General features: G+C 40.0%; 1 protein-coding gene across 1 annotated transcript in view; it reads left to right on the top strand.

The window, feature by feature from the left end:
- The window catches only part of REXO5 (RNA exonuclease 5), a 21,929-nt gene extending 2,573 nt beyond the window's left edge, over positions 1 to 19,356 (top strand). The window contains exons 3-18 of the mRNA XM_075181332.1: positions 4 to 92; positions 215 to 355; positions 999 to 1,087; positions 4,128 to 4,243; positions 4,784 to 4,922; positions 5,014 to 5,108; positions 6,997 to 7,099; positions 7,947 to 8,077; positions 8,166 to 8,289; positions 9,439 to 9,543; positions 10,212 to 10,349; positions 11,712 to 11,804; positions 14,047 to 14,266; positions 16,071 to 16,237; positions 17,983 to 18,089; positions 19,243 to 19,356. Coding sequence (XP_075037433.1) covers positions 4 to 92; positions 215 to 355; positions 999 to 1,087; positions 4,128 to 4,243; positions 4,784 to 4,922; positions 5,014 to 5,108; positions 6,997 to 7,099; positions 7,947 to 8,077; positions 8,166 to 8,289; positions 9,439 to 9,543; positions 10,212 to 10,349; positions 11,712 to 11,804; positions 14,047 to 14,266; positions 16,071 to 16,237; positions 17,983 to 18,089; positions 19,243 to 19,300 — 1,915 coding nt within the window. The 3' untranslated portion in view covers positions 19,301 to 19,356. The remainder of the gene's footprint in view (positions 1 to 3; positions 93 to 214; positions 356 to 998; positions 1,088 to 4,127; positions 4,244 to 4,783; positions 4,923 to 5,013; positions 5,109 to 6,996; positions 7,100 to 7,946; positions 8,078 to 8,165; positions 8,290 to 9,438; positions 9,544 to 10,211; positions 10,350 to 11,711; positions 11,805 to 14,046; positions 14,267 to 16,070; positions 16,238 to 17,982; positions 18,090 to 19,242) is intronic.
- Positions 19,357 to 21,325: the final 1,969 nt, after the last annotated feature.

Here is a 21,325-nt window from a genome sequence, read left to right as displayed (position 1 = left end):
TCTGCCACCTCCTCCCTGTGATTTTATTGCTTCTCTTGTTGGGTTGAATAAAGAAGAAATAGATTCAAATCATTTGCACAACAGTATACAAGGTAATGTATTGTCAAGTGTTCTGCAGTAATATAGAAATGTATGCATTGTTTTCATTCTTTTAATAAAGCATATTTGATGTTACAGTAATGTTTAGCTATAAACAGAATGTTCATTGTTTTAGGTCCTGCTGACCAGCACTGTAACTTCTCACCCAGCCCATTACATGACGCCATACTACGGAAATATGGACATAAAAGGCATGGTCTGACCAGGTATCTGCTCTCTGAGGAGGAGATGAGGAAAAATGATTATCCGTTTGTAGGTCAGTTTATAACGTTAAAATTTTCCAAGTCCAATAATGACTCTAGAGGCACTCCAGGGCAGCACTAATTAAAACATAACTTTTATTAGATATATGTATAAAAGAAACGTATGGAAAGAAAAAAGCGAAATATTATTAAAAAATATATATAAAATTGTGAAAAGAGTGATTAAAAATGCAAATTAATTGCATTGCCTCACTATTACCTCTTGGGCTATAAAAAAATATATCAATTTAAATCCAAAGCACTAATACAATTTAATAGAGGCAAAGTTCACCCTTCTTTGCGCAAGGAAAACCATTGCAATAATAAAGATCCTCTGAATAAATTTACAGAGATATAGGGTTAAATATATTCCATTGAAAATACAATAATGAAGCGCTATAAATGGACTCTGAAAAGTGCCCGCAATTCATAAAAGAAGCACAGCTTGGAAGAAAATAGTGAAGCCTTTTGAGGGCACTGTTCAGCCAGTTAGTGGAGAGCAATTTAACATATATTTTATTTTATTGGACTGCACAACTTTTTTAGGCTGATTGTGGCCTCTACTTGTATAAGTACCTAATAAGAATGAGAGGTTAGCGATACTTGGTCATTACTACGTCAGTGCATAAAATACACATGGTTTTCATCTTTTTGCAGGCTCCTCAGATACAGGAAACTTCGTACATTTCAGCTGTGCAGGAGAGCCTACTGACGACAGCCCTCTATTTGGACTGGATTGTGAAATGGTAAGTGCCTGCAAGATCATTCTGCAGTACTAGTCTCTGTGGGTATGGCTATGTGCATATGTAAATGTTTGTCACCTGTCCTCAAGGCCTGATTAAGGTTTGTGGGGGCCCCAGGACAACTAACTTATGGGGCCCCTGCCAATAAAATTGTGTGCAGTCACTAATACTGAAGTGGTCAGTCATCCACCAACTCTGCTTTTCAAACTGAAACAGTGTAAGTTTCCATTCCATCCAAGTACTACTTCTATACAGTAGAAGGGCTCCATCACTGTTTATCCTTTAACAGGGGATTGAGAATGTAGCTGTAAGATTGGTGCTGGCACGGCTCTCTTAATACATTGCATTCTGCACCACACGGTGGCAGTGGGGACATTTCATGCTTGTCTACTTTTGAGAAATCATTTAAGGGAGATTATGTAAGTAAAGCTGGTTACACACTACAGGTTATCGTGCAGATCACACAATAAATGACAGTTTGGTGAGATATTGTATTAGTGTGTACGCTCCCACCAGTGATGGAACTACCATTAGTATAGCAGGTGCCGTGCACCAGGGCCCATGGAGATAATGGGGCCCGCTGCATGGGAAACTAGCGAGCTGTGGGCCTCGGTTCCCTCCTCCCAGCTTTCCCTGCACAGGGGCCTACAGCTCGCTAGTGCCGCCTCTGGCTCCCACCATCATGTTTTATTGTACCAAAGCACATCGTATCGTTTGATTTGATCCTATGAACTTCCTAAAAGTCACGGTCAACGATGGAACGATGTCGGGGAAATGTGGAAGTGTGTACACCCTCACGACCAGCAGTGTAGGCAGATCTCTATAGAGAATATAGAGTCACGATCTTTTCAGCAGATGGTTATAAGAGATGTAGAGCACAGATCTGACGGTAAATCGTGTTGATGTGTACACATGAATTGGCATGGTCATCGGGACTTTCATTCGTGGGTAAAATCATTACAGAAGTCGCATTTGCAGTAATTTCTGTAGTGTATACCCAGCATAACACTTAGGCACCACACACTGTGTGTCTAGCTGTGTGCAGTGACTAGGTGTTAAAAGAGTCTGTACTTCGCTGACTGAAAATAATGTAGCTCAATACTCTGTTATTGGACTCTGGAGCAGATGCAACACAGAAAAGAAAATACGTCCATTGTGTGCTGTATGAAATTTTTGGTGTTTTTAATCATATGCAAAGTTTTCCGCCCACCTAATCAATATCAAGGTGGATGTCTCCTCTATACACACTGTGCAAGGCTCCTTTAGCTCATGTCTATGGGAATGCAGCCTTATTTTTACCGATATTGCACTACATGCTTGTCTCCTTCACTTCCATCAACAGTTCATTTAGACGAGTGTTGGGCATACAGTAAAGGTTTCATCTCACTAATAAATAGCCGAGTGTAATATAATACAACACAAAATATATACTAACAAAATAAACTAAGAGCATTATTATCTCTTTGTTATGAATCTATACTCAGAGAAACTACTCAGATCACATGAAGAAAAATATTCATTGTTCCTTAAGGCACGCTTGTTACCACAGTGCTAAACAGCTACTTAAAATAGAGTCTGTACAGTACACACTATATTTATTCTGTTTCTAGTGGTTTGTCCATCTATACTGGAGTATCTAATGACCAAATCATTTGTGGTATAGCCTTATGAAGAATTACCACCAAACTGATTTTTTTTACTTATTATTATATTATTATACTTGATTATTATTACTTGATTACTATTATTTATTTGCTCGCTGCATTAAGTTGTTTCATGCATTGCTATATAATGCACCATGTCACATACAAGGTTTGTGAAAACTGGATAACTATGTAACTACATCTGTGTTTAACTTACTCTGTATTGAGTGAAACTGTGGGGGAATTGTGTTTATTTAGTTTACACATATGGTGTGACCGGTTAGACTGTTTATTGTTCTTTGAAAATGTTAATAATTACACAATTTACATTTTATTATTCTGATTTCTGCAATTATACTGAGCACATATGATCAGTTGTAGTCGTTTTGTGAAACAGTGGCGTTTGGCTGCACCCTGCTGTGACTGCTTAATAGTATTAGGAGAGAAAGACAGTCTTATAGCAGAGAAGAAAAACATAAATTAGACACCAGTGTTGTTAACCTCTCACCTCTTCTGGTTCTCCCCTGCCACCTTGCTTCACTGGCTCCCTTTTGTGCCTGACTTTGTTTACCCTCCCTGAGGATGTAAGCTCAAATGAGCAGGGCCCTCTTCCCTCCTGTCTCTATACCTGTTCTTCTGCTCCGTCTCTACTGTATCTGCCTGCCTGGAGTTTCTGAAGTACTGGTACTTTGTGTTTATTGTTCTGTACTCTTTTACCCTGTATAGTCTACTGTTTGTACCATGTTTGGCGCTGCGGAAACCTTGTGGCGCCTTACAAATAAACGATAATAATAATAATAATTTGTGTACGTGGTTGCACAATAACTATTGGTACTTTATGTAGAGTGTGTTAACTCTATAATAATTACACCTTAACAAAGCCAGGACTAAGCTAGGCAGAGAAGTAACCTGGCCTAGATAAAATGAAATTATATGTCTAGTCAAAAATGATATTAGATTCATAATTCACCAATTAATGAACTTTGTAAACAGTTATTCAGTTTTCTACATTTAAACTTATCAGGGTTTCCACAGTTCAACACAACAGCCTTTGTTAGCTACTAGTTCCATACATAAAGTAATGTTTTCAAGTGATATGAAATAGGGTATGCCTTAGTGGTTATTGATAACCTTGGGGTATATTTACTAAACTGCGGGTTTGAAAAAGTGGAGATGTTTCCTATAGCAACCAATCAGACTCTAGCTGTCGATTGTACAAAATAAGTGATAACTAGAATCTGATTGGTTGCTTTAGGCAACATCTCCACTTTTTCAAACCCGCAGTTTAGTAAATATACCCCCTTGTGAGGTAGAAGACACTCATGCAGCCATCTGCTCACACCTACTTTCCATGATCCATCAATGACTTTGTAACACAAAACATGTTTCACTATTTATAGTGCTTGACCAGCAAAGGGGATGAGTTGACCAGAGTCTCATTAGTAGATGCCAGTGGTAACTCTATAATGGACGAACTGGTAAAGCCAGACAATCCCATTTTGAACTACAAGACCAGGTATTTGTGCAAAAAGATTATATTTTGTAAAGCAACCGACTTCTCCTTTAGTTTTCCACAGAAATGAGCACCACGTGCAAGGAGCTAGTTAGTGGATGCCTGCAAAAATCAGGAATATAGATTTGCCGTTAGTTTAAAGGCTCCTTATCTAAGTACTGTCCATCAGGGGTGCATTTATGAAATGAAGAATACAGGATACCCTCAGAAACAATCGCCTGCTTGGCATGGAATTTTTGTAAACTGATGTAGTCAGTCCAGCATGCCCTCTGAAAGCATCCACTGTTGTATATTAATATAGTCATCCCTAACATGTTCACTTGCAGGGAACGTCTGCCTTTAATTAATGTTTTAATATAAATGCCACCCACAAGTGAAAAAACAATAACAGCCGGTGTCTGGGAGAAAGTGATTAGAGGAGGGGGATAGCTAAGTTGATCTTCTATTACATCTGTAATGACTTTGGTTCTCATTTAATGTACACAGAGACACCTATACATGCAATAACAGGATCCACATTTGTTTCATTGGCTTTATGCTTAGGTTTTCGGGAATTACCAGGAAGATGCTTCTTCCAGTGAAGACAAAATTAAAGGACGTGCAGCACAAATTAAGAAGACTTCTCCCTCCAGATGCTGTGTTGGTGGGTCACTCCTTACATAATGACCTCCAAGCTCTGCAAGTAAGTGTTCATTAGCGCAGTATGCATTATACCCAGAGTTAGTTTAAACTGACCCCATACCTTGTCTAAAGATTATGGTTTTCTTTTACAGATGATCCATCCAAATGTAATTGACACATCACTGCTTTTTGCACGATCCTTTGGAAGGAAGTTTAAATTAAAGTTCCTGACACAAGCAGTTCTAAAGTAAATACCTTGGGCTTGTTTTCTGTCCTCGTGATTTGTACAAATTGCTACATTTTTCACAGAAAGAAAATATAGTAATTGTTCAACGTACCTTTATATTATAGACTCATAGGTTGGTTAATTTGTGAAAATAATGTCTGATATTTTACTGCCCTAAACAAACGGTAAACATATTGGGCCTGATTCATTAAGGAAGGTAAGGCAAAAAAAGGTGTAACTTTTGCTCCTGGACAAACCATGTTACAATGCAAGGGTGCAAATTAGTTCATTATTTTGCCCATAAGTTAAATACTGGCTGTTTTTTTATGTAGCATACAAATACTTATATCTCCGTACAGTGCTGCGTAATCAGTGGCGCTATATAAATAAATTGTGATGATGATGATGAAATACTTGATAGCTCTATTTGTACACTGAAATGTAAAGTTGATCTAGGACATGCCTTCCCCCAATTATAAATCTGCCATCACATTTAAAATTTACCTGCCTCTCCAATACAACATGGTTTTGCCAAGATGCAAAGATACTCATTTTTTTGCTTTCCTTTCCTTAATGAAGCAGGTCCACAGTGGGCAACGTGGGTATTTAGAAGTGGTGGTTTGGAAAATGTAAGTGAGTGGGGTCTAATAGTTTTACAATCAAGACAGTAGGAGAAGTGGCGGTATAGTATACTACCGTATACACCCCCCAACTCTGTATATATTGAAAAATAGAGACCTAGGGAGACATTGATAAGTGAGAGAGTATGCACCTTTGAGGAGGGAACATACTAAGCATGTGACAGGGAAGTGCAGCAGAATGTTACGGTATCATTATTCTAGAAAACAGAAAAGAAAATAGGCAGCTTTTGTCTGAATAAAAGTATATTACTGGAATAAGTCTAACAAATCAATTGACTGCACTTGAATGCAAACACACAGCATTGGATGCTTTTAGACCCATTTTATGAGCAGTGGGTTACAATGGTTGTGTTTGTTCTTTGTACAGTCTTTAGAGATTGCCCCAAGGTGCAAAACACCTCTAATGGATGAATGTTGAGAAGTCACACAGAACCAAGTTGGCAATGGAGCTGTTTTATTACACTAAATGCGGGTTGACTGTACCTTGCTGCTAAGTTTACAACAGTACTAAACTATATAATGGGACACATTATTATTCCTTATATTTTCTCTCTAGAGTGAGAATCTCTGACTCTAAAGTTGCCCATACAGAAGCAGATCTGAGCCACACATAGGGGGACATGATACGGTGTGGATGATCCAGATACACTGTGATATTGGCAATTGTACAACTGTATATTCCACCATTTCCAATGGACATCTGAATGTTCATGGGGACTGAAAGTCTCTTCTTCGCCACGCACTTCTATTTACACCCTAAAATGACTTTATCGGCCATGAGAATCACAGCATGGATGGGCACCTTAAGAACAGACTATAGGGCTGTCCTGAGTTTAAACCAAACCTTTTGTTATTGTAAACTGAGGAAATGGCTCTGTTGGGATTAAATGCAGCTGATTTGTAATAATACATTACACCTCTGCATTTAGAGAGGATCTGTCATCACTTATTCCCCCCTCCTCAATCCCACCACTTATGTTTTATTGTTTAGAACACTGAGAGCACTGACATATAGCATTAACAAGCAGGGTGGGGGGTTCAAAGGCTGAGCACTCCCAGCAAGGTCATTAGTATGGGAACCACTGTCCTTGATGAACAAATGGGGAAGGTGACATTTATTTATTTTTTAGCATGAGACTATTATCATCTACTTAATTAAATTAACCTCTACACCGGTGATGACTGTTTCTCTTTAATAATGTGTGGCCTGGTGCAAGTAATGGAACATAACATAATAATCCCTGACTTCATCTTCCTTGTGTCTGCAGGAGAGAGATTCAGTGTGACGATGCCGCTGGGCATAATCCCTCAGAGGATGCTGCTGCTGCCTTGCAGTTGGCTCAGTATTTTATTGAGCATGGACCGGAGAAGGTGTGTCCTGTTATGTAAACATGCCATTACTATATACAGCTTGATCTAAAACAGGAATGGGCTATTTTAATTGCCAAAAAGGGCATCAGGACAAGGGGATCCTAATAGTCTGTTTTGTGTTAGAACCTAGATGCCAGAAAATGATAAAAGAACCTTTATCTCATTACACCACTATCTTAGGAAGACATGCCACCCCTAATGATAAACAATCATAAAACAATCATTTCAGTTTTAATATAATTGTGCCATAAAAATAGAAAATAAACTCAAAGGACCTTCTAGTGCTGGGTGTAATTCCCACTGGAGTTCATTAGACTTCTATTAAAAATATATATCAATATACAAATGCAAAATACTGCTTGTAGTACAGTCAGCCTGATGCCGTTTATTCTCTTAAAGATTTTTAACCCATCATCAAGGGTCAGACCTGAATGAATGGCATATATGCAGGATGGCCTTACATTGCCACCCTGTCAGGGGGATTGATTTACAGATTTGTCTTCTGGTTCATCTTACCATCATCAACCTGCCGTTACTGACCACCAGACCCTCGCTGTCTGTTAAGTGTCATCTGCCCATCACTATAGCGCTCCCAGTTGTAGCACTTGGCTCAGGGCGGTGTGTAGCTGCTGCAGCATCTCTTTGCTGGTGACTGTCAGACCTAAAAATACAGCCACCAGCATTGTCGTGCGTTAGTGGGATTTGAACTTTAGTAGCCCGTTTATTGCATCAAATACAGTAAATACAGTATTTATACCATCTGTTCCAAAAATAATAATCTAAAGTTTATAGCTTTCAGGCCTGTTGATGTATATTTAATCATGCATTTTGTTAATTGTGTTTTCAGGTTGCACAACTTAATCTAGAGGACATCTTTATAGATGCATATAATCTGCAAAGCCCCCCGGCAGGCAGCAATAACATTTCCGAGAGTAAACTGAATGGGTTCACCCCTCCCCTACATTCCGAACACCCTGGGTAACATTGTCTTGGTCTTCCCTCAAATTTCTAACACTTAAAGAAATCCGTTAGTCCATATGTAATCTTGTAAACCATGTGTTTTCAGGCTTGCAGATTCATTGGAAAAAGAAGGCAGAAAGATAGTTTACATTGCCGAATTGGAAAGTGTGAAGAAGAATCTAATTCCTCCAAGACTGTTGAAGAATATTTTCTGTACTTCAGATGAGGAGGTGAGGTTTATGTCACTCATGCTACAATGCAGCATGGTAGCCGTTCTAATGGTTTTATTCCCAGCATTCTATCCTTTCAGAACCCTAAAGTTTTAAATCTAATTAACCTCATTTACTGGGACTGTAATCTTGGTTTTCCAAGTTAGAGCACTGCAATGGAGCATCTGTGACCATGGCTGTAGAGCCATGTTTACAATACCCATATACTGCATATTTGCGTAGCAGTGGAGTCTTTATTCCTGCTATAATACACAAGTGATGCTAAATGGGGAGTCCTGATGTCATCACTACACTGTTTATAAGGAATACTTGTGTATTCTAAAGCGTAATACACCTACTGTAAATCATTGCAGATCAAGTCTCCTCTGAGATCCATGACCTGTACAAATCTGGTCCCTTTATATGGCCACTGAAGTCTTCTGTGACTCGTATCCTTATAATTTATAATAGTGGTTAGTATCCCATATATGAGGCGACCCCCACTCAGGGCCGGTGCTAACCTCCATGGCGCCCTAGGCATTTTTACAAAATCGGCGCCCCAACCCTCCCCCCGCAACAATCGGCGCCCTCCTCCCCCCTCACCCCGTCTTTCCTTACCTCACCACCGCCACCTCTCTGCTCCGTCTCCTCCCCTCCATTCACTGACACTAGTGAGTGGAGGGGAGGAGACGGAGCAGAGAGGCGGCGGTGGTGAGCAATAGCCTCTTCCCCCCTCCCCCGTGCATCTGAATGCTGTGCGGCGGCCGTGACAGGTATGGTCAGCGGTCGCCGCACAGTTTTAAAGTAATTTTCATTCTGGAGGGCGCCCTCCAGAGCCCGGCGCCCTAGGCAAGTGCCTAACCTTGCCTAATGGGAGCGCCGGGCCTGCCCCCACTGCAACTTGCTGGCATACTGTCATACCAGTGGGAAGTTAATAAAATGTAGATAAGGCATGGCATTGGCGAGCTAAACGTTCAGTGTAACTTTATGGCTTTCTGTGTTCTATTGTTTATTCTGCTCACAGTGTGTATGAGCCCTTAATACTTGTGTGATTATTTAATTGAGCCCCCAGACACTGCTCTGTGAACACGTGATCTTATCTTTATATAAATATGCATTTTTATTATGTAACTCCATATTTTTATTATACTGCTCAATTTATTCTTGCAGGTCCTGGAGAAAGCCTCCAGTGTTGTTCCCCTGTCTCCAGTCAGTATAGTTAAGTTCCAGCCTGGAAGTATTTTCAGTGAATTCAGTGTGGACACCAATGAAAAAGTAAGCTGACTTTTTTTGAAAAAATAACTGAAAATAAAAATAAAATATATATATATGAAAAATATATATAGATTGTGTACTATATACATCGTAATCATACGTGCTCACCGTAATCATACCAGAACGTGTTTATGAGTGTCCAGTACACAATACACTGCATTCATAATAAGGTTCGCTTTTATCAGATAGCAAATTACTTAAAGCGGAGCTAAACTTCTGATTATTTAGATTAGGGTGTAATGCAATGCTTTAACTTTCCGTAAATCGGGCCTATCACTTACAAACAATGGTTGTATTTATTTTCTGGGCTGCACCATTATGCAGCCAATCAATTCTCTAGGAGCCAGTGACATCATTAAGGCGCTACCAGACTAATATTCCCAAGGGCTTATATTCATGAGGATGCGGATCCCAGCCACAACAGTGCCACAGAAAACCATTCAGATGTTTAGTGAATGACACATTCTATGCTGAAATGTGATATTTTTATTTCAAAGCATTAAAATGTAACATTGTTTTATATTATATAAATATCTTAAGAAAAAAAAAACCCTGAAATGTATCATGCAGTAAAATGAGAGAATTGGTGAAGGATCTGACTAGTTTTGCAGGCTCTTTACATCTGCTGCACATGTAATATTGCTTTTCTAACATGTCCACCTTTAAAGGTAAGATGCAAGTTTGAGGAAATGATGACTGTGTTTGCTCGACCCTTCAAGAGCGGTATGTGCCTGAAATCTGTGAAAAGGCATTTCCAGAACTGCGGTCCTATCCACTCGCTGTGTATTGTATCAGATGCTGGTCAGGTGAGTCTGGTCATTTGTAAAACAATATTTTCGACCAAATGTTTATCATTACAAAGCTAACAGCTCTCCAGTCTCTGTATGTGTGCCTAACATTAACCGTTTTACATGTCAGTTATTTGGTGCAGCACCCCCAAAACTATAGTGATTTGAATGTCCCTGTGATGTATGAGTATTTGACATCTGTGCTTATGCAGGGGTGTAAAAATGATTGTTGCTCCCCTTGTATGTAGGATTTATTTGATAGCAGCTATACAATGTACTGAAAAAGAACGCTGATAAGGACACGCAGTTGTCTCTACCTAAAGAATTCTAGAAACAAATTTCTTCAAATGGTAGTAACATAATATTTACACGGTTCTGTGAATAATTTATTATTTACACTGACCTTTTCAGTGTGTACATAAATACATTTTAGAAATTCTTCCTTTTAAAGGCTTGTAAGTTTTATTAAGACTTGCACACAGCACATCTATATCATAATGTTGAAAGGAGCAATTTGAATGAAGGAAATTTGGCTAATTTTGGATGTAAAAAAAAATGCGCAAAAAAACAGTTTTTTTTGTTTGTGAAGTCTTTGTTAAAGAGGAAATTGTTAAACATGTAATAGCTCTGTGAATTCCACTCAGTCTTTATCTTATAAACCTGAATATAATATAGTATAGACTATCACTTTGTATAATAATCATGTCAGTATCTTGGGCAATATTCTATGATGTACAGATGTGTATGTTGATGCCTCTGCATATTAAGTTGTGTATTTTTTGGCTTAAAAACTAATGAAAACGATGGATCAGAATTAAAATATATATATAGGACTCCATTGTCTCTCATGTCAGTCCCTTCATTCAGTATGACCTTGTTCATCTACATAATAAGTTTGGCTAGGTCCATTAAAGTAGAACTAATATCAAGTATATGTCCCAACCTAACCAAACTCCACTCCCGGGAGGTGGTCAGGGTGAGGTTCTCTTCCCTGGACACCTCACCCCCGCTGCTCCCACCTGGCTGTGCAGGATTAAAGGTGTGTAGGGAAGCTGTACGTGATTGGACAGATGTAAAAGCCAATGAGATGTCCTCTCCACGCAACAGTCATCATTGTCTCATTGTGCAGTGCAAGTGAATATATCTGGCAGTGACCAATAACAGCATAGGTATATGGAAAGAGAAATGTTACGACTGCAGACAATAGAGCAATGTGTCTATTGTAAATTTTGTTAAACGTTGTCAGAAGTAAAACCAATGCACCCAAGATTTAGTAGCTGTGCCTGAAAGCATAAGAGCTGAGCAGTGTGATTACTGTCAGATAGGATGTGACAGTGATGTGTTACCTTTATGTGATGACATTTATTTCCCCCTGCACAGCCTTATGTCTGCATTAAGTACAGTGTCCTGGAAGCTGCTCAGCTGGCTGTGGACCTTCTGGATGGCACATACATTGATGGCTGCTGTATTACGGTAAGATCTCACAGGCACTATGGACACTTATAATGGTGTACATTAAAATAAATACTGTACCCCCCCAGCTTTCATCATCACCACCATCTATTTATATAGCGCCACTAAAGCGCTGTACAGAGAACTCGTTCACATTAGTCCCTGCCCCATTGGAGCTTACAATATAAATCCCCTAACATACACAGATTAAGAGAGAGTAAGGGTAATTTAATAGCAGCCAATTAACCTACTAGTATGTTTTTGGAGTGTGGGAGGAAACCAGAGCACCCAGAGGAAACCCACGCAAACATGAGGAGAACATACAAACTCCTCACAGATAAGGCCATGGTCGGAAATCAAACTCATGACCCCAGCGCTGTGCTGTTCTATTTATAGAAGTCAATGGGAACAGATCACAAAGACATATAGTGCAAAGTGATACATCACTCACATGAGAAATGAGTGATGAATATAACCATCAAATATCTTTGCATAGGTCTTTTATCTCATGTTGAGGTTGCCTTCACAGAGATCAATCTAGTGCATTAGAAGTTGCGCCTTTTAAATCTTTTATTATCTATGCATAGAAAGATTACACATAGTGCGGTTAACAGATTAATCCAGTGGTTCCTAAACTTTTGCAGTTCGCGGCACCCTTAGAGTCTCCAAATTTTTTCAAGGCACCCCTCCAAAATAATTATTGAGCAGTCCTGTTTTAGAAGTAGTTGGGTCAAAAAAATGTAATAAGTATTTAGGTCAGGACAGAAATACTTATTTAGTTGTATGCAAAAATGCCCCCTCTGCATCCAGACACTCTGCTCTCAGGTACTCTGCCCCCTCTGCATCCAGGCACTCTGCCCCCTCTGCATCCAGACACACTGCCCTCTCTCACACTGCCCCCTCTGTCATGCTGTCCCCCCCTCCTCTGCTCTCTGTCACGCTGACCCCGTCCTCTGCCCTCTGTCACGCTGTGTCCCCCTCCACTGCACCTCTCACACTGTGTCCCCCTCCACTGCACCTCTCACACTGTGTCCCCCTCCACTGCCCCTCTCACGCTATGTCCCCCTCCACTGCCCCTCTCACGCTGTGTCCTCCTCCTCCACTGCCCCTCTCATGCTGTGTCCTCCTCCACTGCCCCTCTCACGCTGTGTCCCCCTCCACTGCCCCTCTCACGCTGTGTCCCCCTCCACTGCCCCTCTCACGTTGTGTCCCCCTCCACTGCCCCTCTCACGTTGTGTCCCCCTCCACTGCCCCTGTCACGCTGTGTCCCCCTCCACTGCCCCTGTCACGCTGTCACCCCCCTCTGCCCCGCTGTCACCCCCCTCTGCCCCGCTGTCACCCTCCTCTGCCCCGCTGTCACCCTCCTCTGCCACACTCCTGCCCTGCTGTCTGCCCGCTGTCACACTCCTGCCCCTCTGTCTGCCCGCTGTCACACTCCTGCCCCTCTGTCTGCCACGCTGTCTGCCCGCTGTCACACTCCTGCCCTTCTGTCTGCCCCGCTGTCACACTCCTGCCCCGCTGCCACACTCCTGCCCCGCTGTCTGCCCGCTGCCACACTCCTGCCCCTCTGTCTGTCCCGCTGTCACACTCCTGCCCCTCTGTCTGTCCCGCTGTCACACTCCTGCCCCTCTGTCTGCCCGCTGTCGCACTCCCTATCACTCCTCTGCCGCGAGCCAGCCATAGAAAAAACCAAAGAGCACATAAACTTACCAATCGGCGCGAGGCCGGGACCCAGCAGACTCCTCTCTCCCGCAGCTGTCACTGACGTTGATATTCAGTGACCAGGTGCGCAACGGTCTCACAGACTCATAACTGTCATTGTAACAATTGTCACCAGTTAGATCACAATGCACATTACTGTCAGAGCCACAGGTCACCAGAACCTTGTGTATTCAGTCACTCTAATTAGTTCTTTTCTAAACCGCGTACCTATCCTACTTTAATTCTTGTCTCTAGATCCCAGTGAGACTGACCCACGCTATATCTTTATTACTGCTTATTATACATAGGAACCTAAATAATGACCAACACATATCAAGGTGAACAAATAACAAGACTAACTGAACTCGCTAATAACCCCCTCTGACTCTAAGCCGATCTTCAGCAGAACATTTTGTACAGCTGGGGTCTGTGCTTCACCTCCTGTGTTAGACAGGACCAGAGAATGACGCATCCAAGTTTGCTAATTATCCTCTGAAAGTTATGGCTCCTGTCAATTCAGAAAACTTTTTTTTTTTTTTCCTTCCTGTGGCATCTTCTGTAGGTTCAGCGGTTGATTAGCAGTAGGACACCTGATTTCGAGGCCATTTTAAAAGAGATGGAAGAAGATCCAGAAAACAAAGACACAATTTATGTTGCTGGATTTATGAAACCCTTAACAGAGGCATTTCTTCAGCAAAAGTTCAGCCATTTTAAAGACATCAAATCAATATTTGTACCGACAAATCCTCTGAGCCAACGATTATCAAAATACTGTTACTTAAGTAAGTAAATTAGAGTGGAGTGTAAATGCCACCAATCTCTGGTTCCACCACATCCCAAAGGTGCTCTGTTAGATTGAGATCTGGTGTCTGTGGAAGCCCCTGGATAGGGGCTGGCTGGTAGACTTGTAGACTTTAGCCCAGGGGGCAAGCACATAGCACTGACCCATAAGCAGCGGCCCATCCTTAGAGGGTGGTCTTCGGTACAATATATATTTATCAATATAAAAAGAGGCAATTTTAGTGTTGTTTAACACAGCAATACTTTATTATTATAAATGATAAATCTTAAATAATGAAAACAAAAAATGCAGCAGAAAACAAACCTCACTTTATATTGCATTTTGTTTTATATGTTACTTCTTCCTCTACAGTACTTTTGTTTTTGTTTTTTGTTTTTTTTACATACCTTGCTGATTATAATGGGGTATAAATCATATTATAGCAACAGTTTATATAATGTTCTATTACAGTACTGAACGCAGCGACTGATTTATCAAAATGCAAAAGCCCTTTTGCCTTAAAACCTGATGTGTTTCCCAGCAATAGGGCTTGTTTTTGCATTGGACTATATACTAATAGGGTTATTATTTGTTTTAGGGTTAAGCTAAAACAAATAATATGAGGCATGCTACTGGTAGGAGGAGCAGAGCAATAGGTGTCAATCTGACACCCTCGCCCAGAGCTGGATAAAGGTTCTAGGGGGCCTGGGGTACTTTAGACTGGGAGGACTTCTATGGTGTAACATGGTTATCATTTTATACAATACACTGTGTGCACTATTGTTAGGTGCACGGAGTTCTGCCTTCATTAACAGTACACGGTGAAGCGGGACCTACCTCCCAACTGTCCTTGCAGTCAGACCAAATCCTGACTAAGCGAGACAGTCACCCAAATTCAGGACTGCTCCAGCAGATTCAGGACAGTTTGCAGACTGTCCTGCTCTCTCCTACCTGTTCTTCTCACTTTCACCACTTGTGGCTGCTGGTGTTGAGGTATGAGGGACTTATTGCCTCTTGTCTAATTTACGTCACTAATTCCTAGTGAAATGACAGGCACAAAATGGCTGAAACTAAAAAGTGTAGAGGCAGTAGATACACTTTCAAAGAAAAATGACACTACAGGTGTAGTTTCTGAACAGAAATATTTTCAAAGCCATGATTAAGTAAAAATCTAAATTGTAAAGGAAAACCAGTTTTCAATATACTGTTTGTATTTTGTTCTTCATGTATCATGTAATGTGTAATAGATCACTGCTTTCTGTATATGTCATGTACGGCACTGCGTGATGCTTTATAAATAAAATATAATAATATTTATGTTGGATAAAGGTAAACTGCTATTTATTTGACTGGACAAAATACTTCATTTGTAAGTTATGTAATGATGATCTGTCGTTTCGGATTACTTTTATTACAGGCCATGTACAAGCTGTTCATAAAACAGTTCAGTCTGCTCTTAGACGCTCACCACAACCAACCAATAAATATAGTCAGAGGAATTCATTGTCTGCAAAGAAATTCCAAATTTTATATACAAGATAAATAATACCATGTTCCCCTCCATCCTGTTTGGGGAACACTGCTTAACCATGAGGTGTAGAGGGCGCTGTTCTGGGAGTAAGGTACTAATTCCACACAAAACTTATTTGGACTCTGATCCTCTATGCCCCAACCCTGAAAGACCTGTTTTTATTTTAGTAACCAGGGAGTAGAGCACTCTATTTTTGATTTTATTTGTTTATTTACTTTTATTTATTGTGTCATTCAGTTACAACTTTTGTTTTTCATACAATACATTTTTACAGAATTCCTCAGCCCCGATAGCGCTGCTGCAGCAGCGGATTATATACAGGCGCACGGTGGATTAAGGAGTCTAAAAGCGCTCACCTCCTGCCACTTACATCACTGGCTACAGACAGCTGCGTCCTTCGCTGCTTCACACAAACAATCTACACAGGAAATCCCACCCGAGGTAAGACACTAACCTATATGAGTCACTGTGACCATCTTTAATGGAACTCCTGTTTATCCTATAACATACCAAATCACCCAATGCATTAAGAAATTCCTCGCCATCCTACAGCCATTCCTGCAGAGGACCGTCAGGTGATCATTATTAAGTACCATCATTTTCTAGAAGAGAGTTGTCTCTGGAAATCATAATCTTATTTTTGTTCCAATATGTAAAATACAATATTTCAGGATATTTCTTCCTAACGCAAAAGTAAATTGCTGTCTCTAAAACTAAAATAATGTCTGCCCTCTATAATATAAATAAATCATATGATATTCCTGTATTCCAGTTGGTTAAAATAACCAAGTAGCATCCCAAACCGAAGGCACTTAGGGGTGCATTTATTAAAGTAGTCCGGTGTCAAGCAATATGCATCACTATTCAGGGACCCCCGGCGAACAGATCCCTGCTGTACGAATAGTATTATGTCTACACTGGCAGGTTAACGTGGCTCAAGTTCACGCACACATTTTTAACCCAGCAGGGGATCATCCGGTTTCAGTGGACCCTATAGACACAGCTAAGGATGGCATTAATTTGCAGCGAAAAGCAATGCTTTATGCTGCTTAGTAAATTACTAACATCGCAGTCCCTATTGAGCTCTATGGGGACTGCGGTAACCCACAAAAGGTAGGTTAATGCAAGAGAAATCCCTGATTTATCCTGCAATGACACCTTCATAAATTGTGTGATGGTCATTCTCCGTAGAAAACAGAAATAGCCACATAAATAGACAACTTAGTGTAGTACTGAGAGACCAATGAGAATATCACTCACTTTCTGGACATTAGGGCCAGGAGTATATAATTAATCTCTGGTTCAAAGCGAACAACAATTGTCACAATCTTTCTCCATTTCAAAGTCACATTGTAGGAATCCCAGGAGTTGCCATCTTAAGCTACTCTGGTGTTGTTGTACTGTAGCTGCTGGCTGGGGGCTGCAATGCATCTGCTATCCACCACTGCTGCGGCCCCTCCACTGGACCACCGGGGATAAAGAGGAAACGCTTAAACGCCAATGCTCTGGTGCACAAAAGGGGAACCGGAGCTGCGGAATAACGCACTTTCCAATAGCCACGGAACCACCAGCGTGGGATTAGAAAACATTTTATTAAATTAAGTGACAATAATTTTATCGTCACAAATTAGGCACACTGCTCCGGGAATGTCCTTTATAAATCAATACTTACTGGAGTGTTGGACATTAACCCTTCCTGCACCGTGACACTGGACAGTAACTAAAGTGTGCCTCGCTGCACGTGCGGGGTGTGGGGAAAGGGAGCCGGCCACATGCCACTCTTAACTTTCTTGCCGGTTATACAGCATTCCACACATACGTGATTTACTACGTAGGGCCCAGGACAATGGTATTATCTTATCGTCCCTCAAAGTCCAGGAATCGGCATTAGGACTCCTTTACCAATAACAACTAACAATTAATCCTCTTCTTCCAAGCCATCTGCCATCTATCCACCATTTAAAATTCTTACTCCGCTGTGGGACCTTGGCCTTGTCCTCTCTGTTACTACATCTCCAATTTGCGCTTGTAACCCCTTAAATGGACGGTCACCTTCCTACTGGCTATATGTCATCAGCCCACCATGTTCACCAAGAGACCCTTTTTGATTCAGGCTATTCTGTGTTAAACAGTTTGAATTGGAATTTAGCCATAACAACTTAATTTTGTATAACTTCTTTTTATAGAAAGATCATATGGAGATAATTAAGGATATGGACCGAAAAATTAATCGGCTTTACGAAAGGCTTCTAGAAAACACCCTGTGTGTCATCCTTTTCCCGGGAAGCAGCAGGTATTGAAGCAGATGGTTGTTAAGCTAATACTTGTAAAACTGAACACTGCTATTATTACGGAAGTTGTGTATGAATAGTATTGTGTGGGAGAAGCAGATTTATGATATAACCCATCCTCTGGTCCTGCTTCTTCCAACTCTTCTCTCACGTGTATTTATTCCTGTTTAATTTATTACTTGGTAAATCACCCCTAAATTTAGATTTACAGTTATCTCAGCTTTAGGTTAAAGGAACATATAAAATAATATGGAGGTAAAATTGTGGCTAGTAGCTCCGGATGCTATACAAGAAATCCACTACTAAACGGAAGTTAGATGTGATGATTTTTTTTTTTTTTTTTTAAATACATGAACTTGATTTACAACAGTTTTAAGGATGATTTAATCGTGCTTTGTTTTATCACAAATCTTCCAAATTACGAAGACTTTGTTTATTATATCCATCATATTCTATTTATATACTATTATATTTATTTAAAATTTTTGCCCTCACTTATTTCGATCTATCAATTTTTTTTATACTAGCTACATTTTTTTTTAGGAACATACAGTTAAGGGCCCTGTAATTTAGTGTACATATAGACTTTCTCAACCTAAATAGTCACTTACCAGCAGTAAAATAGGAGAGGCCACAGATCGCCACCATCACTGGAAAGGTTCTTCTATTGTGTCAAAAAATGTTTTATTTATTTTGAGAACACCAATCATGAAGGTCTGATGCACAATCTACACCTACAGTGCAGAAGGGGTGCGTGTGTAAATGAACAAAACGTCTCACAAAATATGAGAGAAGTTTGCTTGATGATTTATAAAGTATTTAGCCTCAAGTGTACACACCACACAGACATTATCAGGTATATTGATTCAGTCCACAACATGGCTGCCTCTATTACACATAGACAATGAATATCCCAGGTATGTTTATAGAGTAAACAGTTGATTCAGAATTAAACTGGGCAGACAGAGCTGGAGCCAACTTACTGTATAAAATTGAGGGAACATACGATAAGTCATACTTGTGTCTCTATTGTTTAAAAATAAATAATCTACATCAGTCTTTAAATATGACCATGTGTAACTCTCACCCACACTTCCAGCTGTGGCCGACATCTTGTGCTCTAAATGCTAATTAATGTTTTCATTTTCCTTACAGCATCAATGCATCCCTTCCCGGCTTTGGTTTGATGGGAATTAAAACAGACCACCTATAATAAGGAGACTGATTATTTTAGTATAATTTTTATAAATAAAAACTTATCAAATTGTGTTTGGTGTGGCTTTTTATTACAACCTATCAAAAGGACTATAACTATTGTGTTTGCTGGTTTGAGTAGACAAAGTACACTCTGAAACCACTCCTTTCACTTTAGAACACATTGAATTCAGCGATTGTTCCAAGAATGTAGCCTATCCATTCACTAGGAACGACATGTTACCAATTCCTAGTGAACCGATGGGCTGAATATTGGCTCTGCCCACAAAACGGTTGACTCCACTTTGTAAATGTAACAGGTACTTAATTACTTATCTTCTCTGACACATAGTGGCAATGTATTGTTTTCTAAATAACAAATACATTTATGGTAGATAAAATAATCCCTGTAATGACAAGGAGGCAGCCTCTTCCTTTCAAGTGCAGCATATATAATTAACACTTATTTTAAATACTGCTGAACCAGAAACTCAAATAACATTTTCTATGACAGTTGCACCTTAAGGTTTTATTGTTTGATCCTCGATATTAAAATCAGGTGGAGTAATTGCTGATGGGTGTGTTTGGGATTAAGGGAATTTTTCACATTAAAATGACGAGACAACACAAGCTGTACTGCCTAGTAGTGTAAATGATGTTAGTCCAGCCAGTAGACTTACCATTCTTCTGCTTTGCTGTAATGTGGCACTTGGAGTTAAGGATAGTGTATATATAAAGCTACCAGAGCAGTGTTGTAGCAGACCTGTTCAGAAAATAGGAAACCGTTCGGCTCATCTGAACACTGTGCACGTTTGATTTTTCCACTAGTGCAGTTTGATTTAGACAGTATCCTATACAACATTAATCAAGCAGTGATGTATCCACAAGCTAAATGGCTGTAGTTTTGTACAACACATGAAATCAACAGTGACATATTGTATAACATACTATTTAGAAAAGCTACTTAAAACATGGTACTTATTTTTTAAATTTTTTTCTAAAGCTCATATTTTTACATGGCCCATAGCCAGAGAATGGAAACATGTGACCCACATGTTCTAAAATACCTGAGACCCTATCCCAACACATTGACCTATGGTAGAGAACAAACAAATGTCTGCAGGCACGAAGCAGTGCATCACTGAGCCCCAGCGATGCAGTTCTTGCTATTTTGCGCATGCACCAGCCTGGTGCTTCTTCAGAAGATGCCTCCGATCTGCTCTTTTGACCCTGGGTGTCCAGTTGGTTGCAGAATATTAATTTGCGTGACAAGTGTTGAGTGGAATTGCACAGTTTAAATGAACATCGCTCAATGGTCAGATAATATAGGGTCAGATAATATAGGGTCCAACAAGTATGGCTGGATGAGGAGCTGCATACAAAGAGTGTAAGCATTTGACAACTAGAATTTGTCATTTTGGACCCCATACAAATTACTTAATCACATTTGAGACTTAAAAGGCTACAAAACAATTGTGTCATTTCTAGTTTGTGCTCTTTGTAATTTTATGAGGGTGGTTCTATACGAGTATTTAATTTAATGGAGTGTATTGTAGCCTCATTTGAAGAACACTTTAATACTGTGAATATTTGTACATACTGCCTGCATGGCCATGGTAATATCGTGGGTTTGCCACGTCCTCTTTCAGTACATTCAGCCCAGGCAGGAGCAATGCTTCTGGGCTTTAGCTAAATACATACTGTATATAAGTTATTAAACTAAAACACTAGTGGTTTAGGTGAAATAGATTTATGCACATCCATCATTCAAGTATAAATAATAAAAAAAAGTTAAACAGCTATTAAAATATGTATATGGCTTTTCCATACGTTAAGTTAAAGTTGTTTTTAAACAAATTAACATTTTGCATGTACATCCTATAGTTGGGTGTGGAAATACTTTCACATTTATTCAAACCCAGCAGGAAAGTTAGGTGAAGGTATGGAACCTCTCCATGTACTATGTAGTAAGCATTACTTGGTGTTTGTAGAAGCAGAAGTTAATTCAAACTACCATTTAAGATTAATCTATGTAACATACTGG

Source organism: Mixophyes fleayi, chromosome 7 (assembly GCF_038048845.1).
Source record: "Mixophyes fleayi isolate aMixFle1 chromosome 7, aMixFle1.hap1, whole genome shotgun sequence".
Classification (NCBI taxonomy): Eukaryota; Metazoa; Chordata; class Amphibia; order Anura; family Limnodynastidae; genus Mixophyes; species Mixophyes fleayi.
The sequence above is the reverse complement of the archived record's forward strand: the minus strand, read 5'-3'. Positions and strand labels throughout refer to the sequence as shown.